Consider the following 16,324-nt stretch of genomic DNA (forward strand, 5'->3'; position numbering starts at 1 on the left):
TAGCAGGGAAGGACATGTGAAGCTAGTCTGTGCCAGACTGGACCCTGGAAAAGCACACTTATGCTATGAAGCTGTGCCATTCCAGCATCTGATAAAAGAGTCTTCTGAAGAGGTACCTGAAGCGTGAAAGCACCCCACTGGAAGAATGAAAGAGTCTTGTTAACCCTACAGATGCCTTCATAGAAAATCAAACAAACAGACTAGGTCCTCTACTAGTACAAATGGGGGTAACACCACAAACCATAGCACCTTTCCTCTACTCCAGGCAGCAAAAAATACTGGGACAAAGGCAAAAATAAGATGGCATTTGTGCAGGTTTTCCAATACAAAAAAATCAGGTAAAGGCAAGTCTAAAGGGTGAATGTGACAGACACTTGACTGTCTGAAAAGGAGGGGCTGGACTGGCAACAGTTACCAATCTTTGAAATGAGTGGTTACTTTCCCACCACTGGCTATAAAAACCAGGAACAAATAGGCTAAATTTCTTGCTTGTGTATGAAAAATATGATTAAAACTTACCTAAACCCTGCAGGAGAGACTGGTCTATAAATAAACAAAAGTACACATCACTCTCCTGCCTCACGAATACTGTATCTGTCACTCAACTAGATGTCAACTAAGCCACCTGCCTCAGTAATCCATTTTCACTGCACAGAGCGCAGTTACTATGGTAGGTATATGGGATAATGCTGGTTTGATTGACAGATGTTCAGGCTGGTGCAGGAATTTGTTCACCTTTATGTTGTCCTGGGGTGAGATACCTCCTACAGATTATTTGGCACTTCATTTTTGCTTTTATAGCAAGATCATGACTCTTACGGAAACATATTAATAGACTCTTGCTACTTCCTTGGATGTCAGAAAGCAGAATTCATGTCAATGCCAAGGACAGAGACCTTAATGAGTAAGTTAATGAAGTCAAATATGACAGCAGAACATAAGAGGCATAAGGAGACATGAAAGAATGTAGTACAGAAAGCAGAGCACAGCTCGAGTGTTCAGCCTTCACTATGAGTTATATTGTCACAGTAAGTACTACTAAGCATATGCTCATTAGCACATGAAAGGAAAAGGAAATAGAGTCTTCCCTCTTCCATCTCCCTCCTTCCCCCGCTTGTAATGTGGGAAATGGGAGGAACTGCAGGGACTTCACACTACTCTCCTCTGAGCAAATGGCAGGGAAGGAGTGGAAAGTACTAAGAGTCTCAGACCCTTCTTTCTTTTCATTAGCCAGAAGAGATCCCAGATGAAGCAGCTACAGGCTGAACGGCTCTTTAAGGCATGGAATTGCCATCAGGATGCTGTTTTGACAACCATCAGGCCAGGAATCACATGTGCTGCCTCTCTCTCTCTGCTCCCTGTTAATGCAGGCAAGCCATAAACCTACAAATTAGCCACAAATTAAGAAACTGAATTGTGCTTTTTGACAGTCTTCTTGCTACTACATACAAAGTAAAGTACACCACTGCCACCAGATACTTACAGGTGATCTTCCCAGCCAAAACCAAATCAAAACAATGTTCCCAAACTCAAGTCTTTCAACTCAATAGTAATATTTGCAGAGTGCAGCTGGGAGTTTATGTTAATAAAACAAATATCACATTTAAATACTGCATGTACTACAAGTGCTGATGGAGAGCATTTTTTAAAGTAGTAAGCACAATACATGTACAGTGTTTTCCTAGTGCATTCGACTTGCAAATTCAACCAGAAATCAATAACAACGGATTGCAAGTTTGCAATTTATGTTTTTAACAGATTCCCTGGCATATTCAGTTTAGCATGGATGCTGATCACATAGGTTTTTGTTTGTTTGTAGCATATTTCGTAGCTATAGTATTTAACAATTAATAAACCAGAAGTCATTTTCAATATACAAACCTGAAACAGAATGGCTAAACAAATATTGATGCGGTGAATCTGAAAAAGCTATGATTTCTTTGGATTACTAATGTATTATATTACAGTTTCCCACTTAACTAAAACAATTCACAGCAGTAAGCACTGAACTGAGTAACAGGTACTTGTAGGACCAGCCTTTCTGTTGTTAATACAGAGAACATTTCATACAAGCAAAAAAAAAAGCACAAACACACCTATCCATGTTCATATGTGTGTGTGCTTTTCTAGCTCAATATAACTGCATACCTCCCAACACATTCTTTGTAACATGCATTTTATTTTTAACTGTTTGATGAAAGGTATTTTGGGGAAGGCAAGAGCGGGACGTTTGTAACGAAGACCAAAAATGAATGGGTAGCACTGTGTCCCTATCAGAGCAGCATTCCAGGACATGTAAGGATTAAACGTTACAAGTCTGCATCGCACGAGGCTTCAGAAATATGCCTGGTGCTTCCTACATTAGCTGCTGTTTATCAGATACACGTGTGGCCTCCCAGTGGTAAGTGATGGGCTAACAAAAGTTACTTTTCAGGTATAGGTGGGCTTAGAAAGTAGAGCTCAACTCTGGAGCTGGACTAAACTCAGCTTGCAGAGGAAGAAAACTTAATTTTAATTGAGGACTAATTCTACTTTTGATAGCTAAATCATTCTGCTGTAACCAATTTGCTCACCCACACAGAATTATCTGGTGTATAATTGCTTCAATACTGATTAATAAATAATAACTGATGGAGAGACTTTGCTGGCAGTTAATAACCAGTAGCTGAAGAGAGGGCCTAAGGAAGAGCCTTGGGCCTTTAACCCAGGTAGTCATTAACTAACAGAAAATGCCTGGTCTTGAGGTCATTACTGGTATTACATAAAAATATTAATACATTTTTCAAATACAGAATAATTTTCTAAAAGCTACAGGCTGAACTGCACAATAAGTGCAGAGTTATTTTAGAGAGAACTGATGGTTTTGGTTTTTTTCTAGCAACTAACAAATGACGGAACCCACGGGGGAAAAAGTTATTCTGAATAGTTGTTCAACCTGATTTTTTTTTTTTTAGACTATTAATGAAAGTCAGCTCTTCAGTTTCCTTAGACTGATCATCATACTGCAGATGAGGGAATGCTCAGCCCAGCTCTCCAACATCTCATGGATTGCTAGAAACACTACACTACCTCCAGTCACCTTGTCTTAAGGACAAGTATAAAACCATGTTCCCATGGTGCTGGACCTAAACTAACACGAGCTGTTGGACATGCACTGATTCTGACCTAAGTCTGCTTACATGACTCTGTTCACTAGCCCTTCCTGGGCAAACATGATTTTTCACTTGTGCAGAATCAAGCGACTATTACTGCATGGATCCCATTTTTGAGACCACTCTGTCTTTTTGTGTGATGCTGAGCAAAACTGAGTGAGCCCCCCAAACACATACCTAAGAGAATTCAGTGCTGGGACGTTCATGCAGGCTCTCTGCAAGCCAGAGAGCACTATGGAAACAGTAATTATCTTATTTTCCTTTAGCCAGATTATTACGGCTCCTCCTCATTGCCCAGGATAAGACTTAACTGTACTGTAAAGTATTGAATTAAGATCTTTACTAACCAGGAGCTTGTGATCTCTAATTACATCTTAGATAAAGTAATAACAAAACAACAGCAGTGCAATAAAGGTTGGCCTTATTGTGGTATGACTCTTCTCATAAGATCTTTCTTAGCCTCAAGGTCTTTCTCTGTATCATGACAAATTACACTGCACTGATGACTCTACAGTAATGTTCGATATAACTGAAACCAAGACGGACCCCGTTGTAGAGGTCTCTTCAAAATGTAATGCGCATGGATTCAGCCAGCCAGTGGAGGTCCTATCCTGAGCAGCTGACCCAAGCTGTGGTCAGGCCCACACACTGCCAGTCCTGCAACATATGCTGCAGCCATTTTGGAATAGGAGCAGGAGCAGCAAAAGTGAAACCACGCAAAATTCTTCTTTCAGCACTGCCTTCCATCGGCATTTCTCCTCCCACTCACCACCACCACCCAGCCAGATAGCCACTTCCTTTCACTGCTGCTCACTCCCATCTGCTTTGGCGCTGCCTGCACTTGCTCTTCTAACCCCCGCGCCCACAATTCCTCCTGACTCCACTTCTTTCCACACACTTTCTTTTTTTCTTTTTAGCAGATACTCCCCCTGACAAGAGCCAAACACTTTAAAGCTGCCAGTTGGCACTTTATTTCCATACCTATCTCCACACCCCATCCACAGCAAAAGAGAAGAATGGTAGAAGATTAATATCCCTGAAACATCTCTTTCCAGCAACGCATTCATCTCCACCGATACACTCTGCTTTGCCCCTGAGCGCTCATTCCTTCCACTAACTGAAAAGAGAAAGAATTAGCAGGGGAAAAAAAGGAATTAAAATAACTTATGAGACAGTGAGAAGGCATGCAGGATATAGTGAGTTTCCATGTCCACCTGACAAAGGAATGAGAAACAGAGAGTTTGGAGAATAGAAGTACAGCTAAACATAAAGTACAGTAAAAATAAATCCAGACAGGGGAAAAATAAAGTAACAATAGTAGGAAAAGGCCTGGTGGATTGAAAGCACAGATAAAGACAACAATAAAGGAAAGAGACACAGAGATGATGTGACAGACATTACAATCCAGCCAGCAACATTTTGCTTTTAAGAATTACTGACAAAGAACATACATAAGCGGTATGATTAGGAAACACAACGTATGAGTAGAAGGATTTCTGGATTATTGTACTGTGCAAAGATGACAGTACACAGATCCCATGATGTTCACCAACTACAGCTGGCACAACTGCTAGAGCCATACTAAGATCAGCTAAGCCTGCTCACAAGGGCATCCCTCCTCTCTCAATACAGCATCACCTCAGGCAGCACCCTAGTAGAACTATACTGCTCCCTAGTCTGCAGCAGCATAGATGACTACACCACAGTCCCTTCCACAGGAATCAAGCCCCTGCCCAAAGGCAAAGGCAGTTGTAGTGATTTCCTGTAATCACAGATGACTCTGAACAACATATTACATATCTGTAATGCATATAAAAAGTCAACTCTGCTTTGAAGTTACCTGCTCTGGAAGGGATTCTGATCAGACCCATATAGACTAAAGAGTTATGCTCATGATTCGCATCCACTGAGCTGTGCTCCTAGAAAAGCACTGCTTGTCTTAATTCCTCTTTCCAAATTAATTTTAGTGTATGAAATATAGAACATCTTCATGTCTGCAAGAATTATATAGGATATATCAAAATTACTAATTTGATTGGCTACCTGAGCTTTCCAAAAGTCATTTTCTGTTTATAACTTGATTTGTATTGAATCTCACACTGAGGTTAAAATTAATATTGAGGTCAATGTCATTCTTTGAGAAAAACTGAACAGATAACACTTAACCATTTTTTGAGGAACAAACCTGCTTTTAATCTCACTGTTTCTTCTATTCCTCGGGGAGTTTATCTACCCTTGACCATAGCACTTTAGTAAGACTGGTCAGCTGGAAGAGAGGTGAGATTTTAATTGTTAGCATGCTGTCAAAATTTGAAAGGACAGCCCTCTCCTCCCCAAATGTTTTGTGAACTAAAACCAGGTTCATGAAGTGCCAAAACAAAAGCAAAAGTATATGCAAGCTGAAGTCTTTTAGGTGTCTACTGTATGTCTACAAAATAAATACAATATACATTGCATTAATTGAAGAAAGATTCCCCAGTGCAAGAAATGGCCTATCAAGATGCTTCAATATGAAGTTTCGGTTAATGTTCCTGAACATTCATTCATTTTTAGAAGCAAACTTACTTTTATCATACATTTACATTCATTGCCATGGATATGGGAGCAACTAAATTTTAGTGAAAAAGTGGCTTCAGAGGAAACCAAGAAGCTTAGAATTGCATGTGCCAGGATTCAGGTAATTTCAAATTCACCCAGTAGTGTCCATGAACTCCTGGTACTGCAATACAAGACTCAAAAAGATGGATTACCTCAGCAATTCATGTGAATGAACACAGCTCTGACCTGAAGTGTTTGCCATGAGTGCATACCTTAAAAGATACTCTTTCAACAAAACTGAACAATGATTAAAGATGATCAGATCACAAATGGACTGAAAAATAGCAAGATATATTTAACCAATAACTCCATGTAAACTATTTTGATATTCCTGGGCATTAATATACCTTTGTGATAGGGGCATTATAAAAAACAAGAGCCAGAACTCCCAACTAACCGAACAATTTTATGGGATAAGAGACTATCTCAATCTACGTAGGCTTTTGGTCTTCAAGTCTTTACGAAGATTACCCACTGATTTGCATAATTGTTGCCAAAGTTCTGTATAGTGGTACAGCCAAGGCGGTGGAGTATACGTATGGATGTCCTACATGCGCTGAACCAACAGACTCAAGCATAACTATCAGGCTCTAGTAGCCGCAAATTCCTAACAAATTAATACTTGGATTTTCTCTTCCGATTGCCATTAAACCTAAAGTCTTGAGAACAGTTTTGCCAAACATGAGAACAGCAGAAAGTTATCACTAATTGTCTATAAGACATGAGTATGCCTCTGTCTTCAGGGTATCAAACCTACTCAAGCAGCAGAAGTCTACAGCATTCAAGCAGCAGAAGTCTACAGCATATGAGCTCTGAATAACACTACAAGAAAATGAGATTCTCCTTGAGTTAGAGAGGAAGTAGGCTGTATCTTTCAAATCGATGGTCCTGAGGTCCATCTCCCATGTTGCACGTATTTGCTTGCACTGATGTTGGAAGCTACTGCTTGCAGCTGTTTCTCAGATGAGCCTAGGACATTTCAAAGTGAGATAACAGGGTAGTATTATGTATGACAAACTTGCAAGTGTTGCACTCTATTAGAGCACAAGGAACACAAGACCTACCTACTGGAGTATACACCAAAAACTTCCATCTTATTACAGCTAAAGGAGAATCTCAAGTAACTAGTGTTTTCTAAAGCTGAAAAATACCAAACCATTCTTAGTTTAAGACCAAATCCTTCAGCAGGTGGAGTACATTACAATGAAAAACATCAACTCCTACCTGGGTAGAAGTCTGTTTCAATACTGGTTGATAGAGAGCAAAAAATGGCCTGATATCTCAGCCTGTTCTACTAGGCCAGTGAACACTGCTCTGACTATTAAAACAGCCAGAGGCAACCAATTCCTCATCCCAAGAGCAATCCCTCTTGTCTAGATAATTAATCTGCTGGCAGCAACACTAAGAACGAGGCATCCACCTCTCCCTCCTTAGTTCTTTGCCCGGGCACTTGTGAGATCCTTTTCTAAATTAACTCAACTCACTGAACTGACAGAGAAACAACCTGACAACAAAACAAAACAAAACCAAACAAAACCAAAAACCAAAACCCAAAAACCAAAACCCAAAAACCAAAACCCAAAAACCAAAACCCAAAAACCAAAACCCAAAAACCAAAACCCAAAACCAAAACCCAAAACCCAAAACCCAAAACCCAAAAACCAAAACCCAAAAACCACAAGACCAACCCCCCCCCAAAAAAACCAACACCAAACCCAAAGGCTTTCAGCCATTGCAGGTAACCACTGGGACTGCAAGCATGGCCTCAGCAGTTCCCACTCCTTACACTCGTAGGTTAAAGTGCCTCAGAGAACCACTTCCTACCCATGCTTCCTCCTCCTCCTCTTTCGTGGGGCCAGAGGGTAGTGTCATAGTCTGCTGGCCATGGTATGAAAGGGCTGGAGTGAAAGGCCCCCAGTGTCCTACTCAGCTGTCCCAGTGACAAAAAATAAGACTTATTTCCTCATCACTTCAGTATGGGAGGGATGCCAATGCAGAGGATGGTCCTGGGTCCACCCTCCCTCATCTACAGCACAGACTTGAATCTGTACTAGGGCTCTGGCAGTCACATAAAAAGCTGGATCAGAGAAGTGATTTGGTTGAAAGCTCACCACTTGATGATCTGGTTGAAAACTTCCATTTATTTTTTCATGTCAGTTTTCAGACAGATCATACAGCTGTACAGAGCTGACGGCTGGCACAAGAAAGGTAAAGAAAACCTTTGGCTCAGAGAGGGTGGGACCAGCTCCCTCCAAAGCAGCTCAATGCTTAGGCTAGCTAAAAGTGGTTATGGAGGTATTTCCTGACCTCATCAGCCACGGAAGTCCTTCCTTGTACCCCCAGGCTACAGCACAGTTATAGAGCATTTGCAGAAGTATAAGGTAAACACCCCCTTTGCTCAAGCACACAGCTGAAACTGCCACCTAGCACTCTGCTTCTAAAACAAGCTCTGTTTTGTTAGTCACAGTAACTAAGAAGGAAGCGTTTCTCTGTATATTCACGTGAAAAATCAAGATGACAGCGCTGTGAAATACTCTATTAAGCTGACAGCATTTCTCATGTATGTTTTGGCTTGTTATACAGTTCTGAGCTTGATATTTGTAAACAAAAACAAAACTGACATAAATAAAGGATTTTCTCTCTTTTTTTCATGGCATAACTCCTGGAATTGTGCCATATTTGGCAACAACAGCTCCAGAAAGTTAGTGCTTCCATCAACCTGGACCTCCACAGGAAGCTGATACGTTGTAAAGTCCTGCTCCTGAGCAAGAGATCTAAGATAGGAATTACTTATCAGCCACCTGGGCTAGCACACAGCACACTAAGGGACATGTCAGTACTGAAGGAAGCAGACCAGAAACCCTGCCAGTATTACTGCTTTCTTTTAATAAATAGTCCCACGAACACTCGTATTGAAAAGGCTACAGGAAAAACAAGAGAAAACTTCCCCCAAAAAAATCAAAGTGAAGTGAAATGGCATATTTAAAAGCTTAAAATGTCATCAGACAACAACACCTACTAAGCTAACCAGTTACAAAAAGTATCAGACAAACCAAAAATGATAGATAAACCTTCAGAAAAGGTCCCAAACAATACACACTATCATTAAATACACTGGCAAATTTTAGGAATGCCAAGCAAGAAAATACTTTAAGTATTTGATGTTACGATCTCCTACAAAAAGTGAAGGTTTTCAAAATAACGAAATGTATTTGATACAACATTAGAAATACTTACAACTACTCCACTCCTGGTGACAGTTTCACGGTATGTAAAATTGCACACTGCCCAAGCTAGGTAATATGTGGACATGAGAGGGGTCTGTGAAAAGTGATCTGTAACCCATCCATCTTCTTCAAAAACAGAAGTTTCAACTGGCATGTTGGACAAAGACAGGTAAGTTGCTTGATGCCTGATGCTGATTTTGAAAGTGGCCTTGTAGATGGGCTCATCAAAGCAAGGAAAGGCTTTTCTGGCATGAGTAGGAGAAAATTGCGTAACACCAAGAAACCTAGAAAAGAAGCAAACAAAAAACCAAAGTGATTACTAACTGTGCACAGCACTTGATTCATGGACATACCAAATAAGACGCTGCTTGACTATTGTGGTTGGGGTCGGGAACAAACTGTACAAAGTATACAGTGTTTGAACACTGCTTTATCACTTTCTTACTACCTGTACTGCAACGCAATTGATATAGAGTAATGGTCTACAAATTTCCTACAAATTTGCAGACACCACGCTGATGTTAAATAAATAATCCGTTGCCTCATGCCAAACTTCAGGTTCTAGCAGCAGTTTTGTTCATCAATACGTGAAAAAAAGTTAGCCAATATTGTTTTCCATCGTATAACCAAGTAAGCACAGTCCTCAGTTCAAACCAGGATTTAACAGCCTTCAGGGAGTTCAGTCTGCCCTGAGACACTGACAGGGCACTTTGCCTTTCTTTGGACATGAGAACTTACGGTCACATAGTGCACTCAAGAGGGTCATTGTTTTCCACTGCTGATTACTTCTGTACTGGCTCCATGTAGGTCTGAGACACACTACTATACAGCACTACTGTGACTGTGCACGTCCAAAAAAAGGTGCTGTGAGCTTTGTAGAATTACAAACATAAGCAAATGATTAAACAAGCAGAGAGTAGTTCACTGTTTTTCTACACATGCTTTTCTTTTCTGGTGTATTTTATAGAGAACAAATTGACATTCTCAGTTAATGGGTCAAATTATGGAAAGATCTCTGAAGGAGGAAAAGATATTTATTATGCCATTGTATAGAATGGGAAGGCTTTAGTTTGACAACAAAATCTGTACCTGTTTTCTTTGGAACTAAAGAGATTTTAATCCAGACAGAGGATAGGAACCTTTCTGGGTAGTGAGACTTGTATTTATACATTTGGAGAAAACCCATGCGGAATGATCTCTTTGCAGAAACAAGAAGCTACACTTAAAAGGCTGAATTACGGGGTTCGATAAGAATATTTACTGGAGGCATGCAGGCTGAGAAAATGACTATGAGCCAACTATGTAACTGTAAAGGTAGCACACACGTAGGCTTTTTGAGTGGTATTGATTCATGTCTCACTTTCCAAGGTTCCATCAGTGGAAATAACCATGCAATTTTAGATACCAGGTAAACATTTATCAGAATTTTAGAGGTTGACTAATCATCTGTTATTCCTCTGGGGGAAATGGATGGGTGGATAGATTTGATGTAATGAAAATGGTGGCACCTATTATTAATCAGTCTATAAGCATTGTTCTGCAATATGATACTCCCTAACGCCGAGAGAGAAAAACATAGGTAGCCCGTAAGGAAAATAAAGTATCTAATTAACTTTTTCAAAAACTTCTTGGGTTTTGTACATATTTTGGAGCATTATTTTATAAAAAACAACAAAGAAATAAACTTCTTGAAATGCCACACTTTTATCTTGCTATAGTGCATCCACGCCTGATAGGACTAGATATATGTTTTCCAGTGAAATTATCACCTCTTTCAAATAAGGTTAATTTTTTTAAAACTTGAAAAATTTTTCCACCAGTGAAGCAGTTACCATCGGTCTTTTGTCTAAAATAAAAAGCCTTATTTGGCTAGTAATTATTGAAGGAATTAATCATATCGCTTTTTTCTTGTCTCATTATAAAACATGGATTACTAAAATCATAATTCTGCATGAGGTTGCTAAATGTAAGGTAAAAAGTTGGTGCCAGGTATTCCAGTGTTAATCCAACAAAATTCCATATTATTAGTGGATTTGCACTAATGCAACAAAGCCAAATCAGCCAATTAAATGAAGCAAAGCAACTTAATTTATATGCAAAGTATTTCAAGTGGACCTGATTCTGCATTCTAGGCACACTCTAAACAGCTACAGACATCAACAGAAGCTTCAAGTGAGCATGGAAAACTGTACTGGCCTGTTATTAATAAAGCAAGAATTATGAACTTTCCTCTGCGATTAACAATTTTAATGAGCTCAGACACACATGTAAATGCATACTTAGGGAATACTGTATGTATTCCGACACTCTCTAAATAAGGAAGCTTTTTTTTTCCCCCACTTATTGGAGATCCTACCAGTAGCCTTTTAATACTTGCTATGTTTTAGGCCATTGAAACAATCCCTTCACCAGACTAACAGAACCTGATAAACCCTGCATCTTCTGTATTCTCACAGATAGGTAGATACATCTGCATACACATAACTGGGCAAACACTGGGCAGTCAATATTTCATACTAAAAATACATCAACTACCAATAACAGTGATATTTATAACATGTGCATTACTATCAAACATCGATTTGCTTGTTGTGCCATAAGGCAAAACAAACAAAAAGTTAAAAACTGCTTCCCAAAGACTAAACCCTTACACATCTAAAAAAAAAAAACCCACCCCAAATATTGTCTGTGTTTATCTATTTCTCTCTGCATTAGGAGGCAAAAACAAGCAAAACTTCTACAGCATGCCAAAAGTGAAGAGCAGGCTGAGGATTTCATCCATCTCTCTACACACCTCTCTGGGCACTGACATTTTTATCTCCAGTTCCCCAAAATATCACCATAAAAAGCTGTACTTCTGGGAATGACAGCCTTGCAGCCTGTCTTCTCAGCATACCCACGGCAGTAATTTGCAGGTGTTTTAATACCACCTCATCTATTAAAGGAAGACATGTGTTTCCTCAACAACCTATCTATTTTGACATCTTAGTTGTTATAAGGTGGAAGAATATGTCTGTTTGTTTTGTCTGCATGATGTGAGAAAATTTTTTTCCTTTTCATTTACGCTAAAGTTTGATGTTCATTTAAATTATGCGTGCATATTCTTATGGTACTCTACAGTAGCTCTGTATTCAATGCCTGTTGATTACTGCCAGTAAATTCTGGCATATAATGCAAAGTAAATTTGTAGCATATCACTTGCATTTTACATTTCAATTAAAGTAGCAAAGATTTCAGCAAGAAAATAAATACTTTTATGCAGCAATCAACATTTCAGGCTGACTTATGACTTTCACCTGTGAAGACCACAGAAAGTGAACCAACTTTAGGAAAAAAAATTATAAAGTGAAGGCATTACTATGTTTGTGAAGCCTCACAGTTAGCCAGAGTTATTCACTCCTCATGTACAACAAAAGTGAAAAATGATGGTTTAGACGCTTTTATAGCAACCGCTACTCCAACGAGGTTGCTGTATTTTAATCGAATATAAAGATGTCAAAAAGCTAAAGCCCTGCTGGAAACATCAAGGTCTCTCAGAGCATGAGAGAAGCCTGTCTGTCTATCACAGTAGAAGCCGTCCATGTTTAAGGACTACAAATGGTTATATGTATTACATTAAAAATGGGTTATTAATCAAAATGCAAATTGCTACACTGCAAGAGCATGCTCTGAACAAAGAAGTTACCTGGTTTAGAATGTGTATTATTTACTTTATGCTATAGTGAGTCGTTAAGCCTGTGACAGTTGAAAAGGAAAAACAGTACTTCTATTAAACACCTGAAACTATAATCACACATTGATTGCAGTTTTAAAAACAATTTTACTGAAAGAAATATAAGTGAGCTGGTGTAAAGAAAAAAATGCCACTGATTTCAATACAACAATGCTACCTTACACAAGGTAAGGATCTTGCCCAATATGACTATATTCAATTGTTTTAAAAACAAAGCAACTTGTATCTGAAAAGTTACACAAAAAGTACTGGGAAACACATTTTACCACCGCCTTCCACCCTGTGTCTTAAGTTATCTTGATGACTCAAAAAGTGAATAGGCCTTTTGTTGTTGTTTTTTAAATCATAACTGGGACATCGGTATTGAAGTGTAGTACAGTAACTTTGGAGAAATGTCACTGCCACACCTATTTGACAGTTCAATTATTCCTATACAAAGTCTAAATACCTAAGAATAACAACTGCTTAAGTAATTTCTTGGGTTTGTAAAGTGAATTATACCCCCTGCTGTTAACAGTATTTTGTTTTCCGATTTGTCCATTTCCATACGGGTCTGTAAGAACTCCCAATTACCCCAGTCATTCACTCCTCTGTGATAAAAGGCATTTTATCCGCATCTCTTCATACAACCATGCTTTTTCAAATTTCCATTTTATTTCACTGTGATGACAAATCGCACAAACTTAATCTCAATCCTGCTTGCGGTTCTAACATCGGGCTGTTTAAAATCATCAGCAATCATAGTAACGAAAATGTTTTAATACAAGGGCTGCTGATTTAACTGAGTTGGTGAGCACTCTTTTTCTGTCCGACTTACTTCTTTTTTTTTCCCCAGTTCTTCCAACTATAAACTCTTCGCTTCACAGTACAAAACAGTAAGACTCAGGAAGAGAGAACCTGTCATTACATGGCTGTTTCAAGAAAGGATAGCTTAAAAAGAAACTAATTCTAAAATGATAAACCATGCCAGAACTATCAAGAAGCCTATCCCATCTTTTGTATTACAAAGCCTGACTGTGGTTAGAAGAGAAAACTACTTTAAAAAAAAAAAAAGCCCCTGTAACTGCCTAAATGGGGGCCTCCACAGTGACCCTGCCTACCGTAACAAGGGCCTCGACAGGGACCCAAGGGCTACAATAACAGGAGTAAACACAGATCAAGATCGAATCTTGTTCTGCATGAAAACAGTGAAAACTGACCAGGTTCACCCTGTCACGGGGTGTAAATCTGCAGCAATTCAGTTGCAGCAGGTGCCGCAAACGTATTCACGTTATGTGAAATCACACCCCACCACCTTTTTCTTCAAATAATGAAATAAAAACAGAACAGCAGAGAAGTTCTGTCCCCCTACCCGCTGCTATCTGTAAGCTGGCAAGGCTCTGTCACACGAGGTCACACGGTAGCCGGCACAGAGGGAGTGTTTATTAAACAGACCCGGAATCTCCGTTCCGGGATTGCTCCGAGAGGGACAGAGCGGGCGCTATGCTTTACTCGTGCCACCCGTGGAAGTTTATTCGTTACCAACGTCCATTTCCAAGCCGCGCTGGGGCACCTCCTGACCCGCCGGCTACAGCCCGCAGCCTTCCCCGCCCGAGGCGGGGCGCGCAGCCGGAGCGCTCCCCTCACCTACCGGCGGCCGCGGCTAACCCCAGCCCGGCCTCCCGCACGGCCCCAGCCCGAAGCCGCCCCGCAGCCCGGCCCGACCGAGGCAGCTCCGCCCGCCCCCGGCCTGCCCCCGCGCCCCGCTCGCTCCCGCGCACCCCCTCAGCCTCGGCCGCCTCCTCCGACCGCCCTCCAGCCGCTCTCCCGACCCCGGCCGCTGGGGCGGAGCGGGGAAGGGCTCGCAGCCCCCGAGAGCCTCCGCAGCTCCGCCTTCCCAGCGCCAGCCCTCAGGAGCGGCCGGACGGCGGAGGGGACCCCCCGCCGAGACAGGCGGCGGCTGGCGGCGAGGCCCGGCCTGCGCCCACCGACCCAGCCGGGCGTCCCGCCGCCCGGGCGGCCGTTTGGCGGGGGCCGCCCCGCCCGCGCGCCGGTTCCCGCCCCCCGGCCCCTTCCCCGGCGGCGGCCGGCCGAGCCCCGCGCCCCTCAGCGCGCCGCGGAACCGCCGGTGCCGGGCGGCGCGGAGCCCGCGGCCTCCCCCGCCTGGCGGCGCCGCGGCCCGCCGGGTCCTAGCGCCGCCCCGCCCGAAGTTCGGCGCGGGCTGGCGCGGAGAGGCGGGGGCCGCCAACTTCGGCCCGAGTTGAGTTGAGGCGACGCGGCCGCTCCCGCTACCTTCTCTCGCCGTGGAGGACGTAGGAGCTGCGGAAGAAGCCCAGCAGCTCGTTCTCGATGAGGGCGTTGTAGATGATCTTGAGGTTGTAACTTCTCTGCACCTCCAGGCTGCGGTTGAGGACGACGACGAAGACCTGGGTCTGGGGGTAGAAGAAGGAGCGGGCCACCCGCACGCCGCCGGCCAGCTTGTCCTCGGCCACGCGGACCGCCTCGATGTGCATGCGGTGGGCGTGCAGCACGATGTAGCGGCTGGCGTTGCGCACCTCCAGCTGCACGTTCACCTCCCCGCTGAAGGTGAAGTTCTCCATGAAGGCGCTCAGCATCAGGTTGTAGTGCAGCGGCCGCAGGTGCCGCGGCAGCCGCGGCCGCGCCCAGGGCGGCAGCTCTCGCCGCCGCTGCCACTCCTCCTCCTCCTCCTCCTCCTCTTCCTCCGCCGCCACCGCCGCTTCCCCGCCCCGCGCCTCCTCCTTCTCCTCCTCCGGCCGGCCGGGGGGCTGCCCCGCGCCGGGCGGCTGCCGGGCCGTCCCCGAGAGGCTCCCGTTGCCGCCGGCCCGCGGCGGGCCGTCGGCGGCGGCGCCGCACTCCTCGAAGCGGACGCTGAGCAGCACGGCGATCATGGTCACCGCCAGCAGCGCCAGGATGGAGACGGCGAAGCCCAGCACCAGGCGCTTGTGCACGGCGATGTGCCGCTCCGTGGTGCGGGGTCTCGGCCCCGCCGCCTCGGCCCAGGGGCCCGGCGGCAGCCCCCGGCTGCCGTTCCGCAGGGCGGCCTCCTCCTCGATCATCATGGGGGTGACGGGCGGGCGCTTCTCCCGCTTCTCCTCTAGGGCCATGACGGCAGCGCCGCCCCCGCCTCCCGCGGGGCCGCCGCCCCCCGAGGGGGCCCCGAAAGCATGAGAGGCTGCGAGGCAGGGGGGCCCTGGGCCCGGGGGGGGGAACGCTCCGCCGCGCCGCCTCTCACTTCCCGACGAGCCGCATCACTCTGGCTGCCGGCAGCCCCGCCGGGGAGCGGCCCCCGGGCGGGGGAACGGGACGGGACGGGATCGGGCGGCGGCGGGCGCTCCCCGCCGTCCGGCCGCCGGGGTCGCGCCGCGCAGGCAACTTGTGCGGCTTCTGCGGGGCACTTCAGCACATGCCGCCGAGCGCACCTCGGCGCCAAGGGGGAGGGCTCTGCCGCCCCGGCCCCCCCCCGCCGCTAGCGCCGCCGCCCGCAGGGAGCTCTCCTCCCCCCGCGCCCCGAGCCGCCGGGGCCGGGGTCGGGCTCCGCGCCCGGCCCCGGCAGCGCCCGAGCCATGCGCGCCCCGCGCCGCTGCGCAGGTCGGGCCGCCCCGCGGGGCTCGCCC

At 44.5% G+C, this 16,324-nt stretch overlaps 1 protein-coding gene across 1 annotated transcript in view; it reads right to left on the reverse strand.

The window, feature by feature from the left end:
* Positions 1 to 15,814, reverse strand: part of TRHDE (thyrotropin releasing hormone degrading enzyme) — a 217,990-nt gene extending 202,176 nt beyond the window's left edge. Inside the window, exons 1-2 of the mRNA XM_050904731.1 lie at positions 14,982 to 15,814; positions 8,988 to 9,261 (exon numbers count right to left, since the gene is read on the reverse strand). Of these exons, the coding sequence (XP_050760688.1) occupies positions 8,988 to 9,261; positions 14,982 to 15,814 (1,107 nt within the window). The remainder of the gene's footprint in view (positions 1 to 8,987; positions 9,262 to 14,981) is intronic.
* Between the last annotated feature and the right edge of the window lie 510 nt (positions 15,815 to 16,324).

Source organism: Gymnogyps californianus, chromosome 1, assembly GCF_018139145.2.
Source record: "Gymnogyps californianus isolate 813 chromosome 1, ASM1813914v2, whole genome shotgun sequence".
Lineage (NCBI taxonomy): Eukaryota > Metazoa > Chordata > Aves > Accipitriformes > Cathartidae > Gymnogyps > Gymnogyps californianus.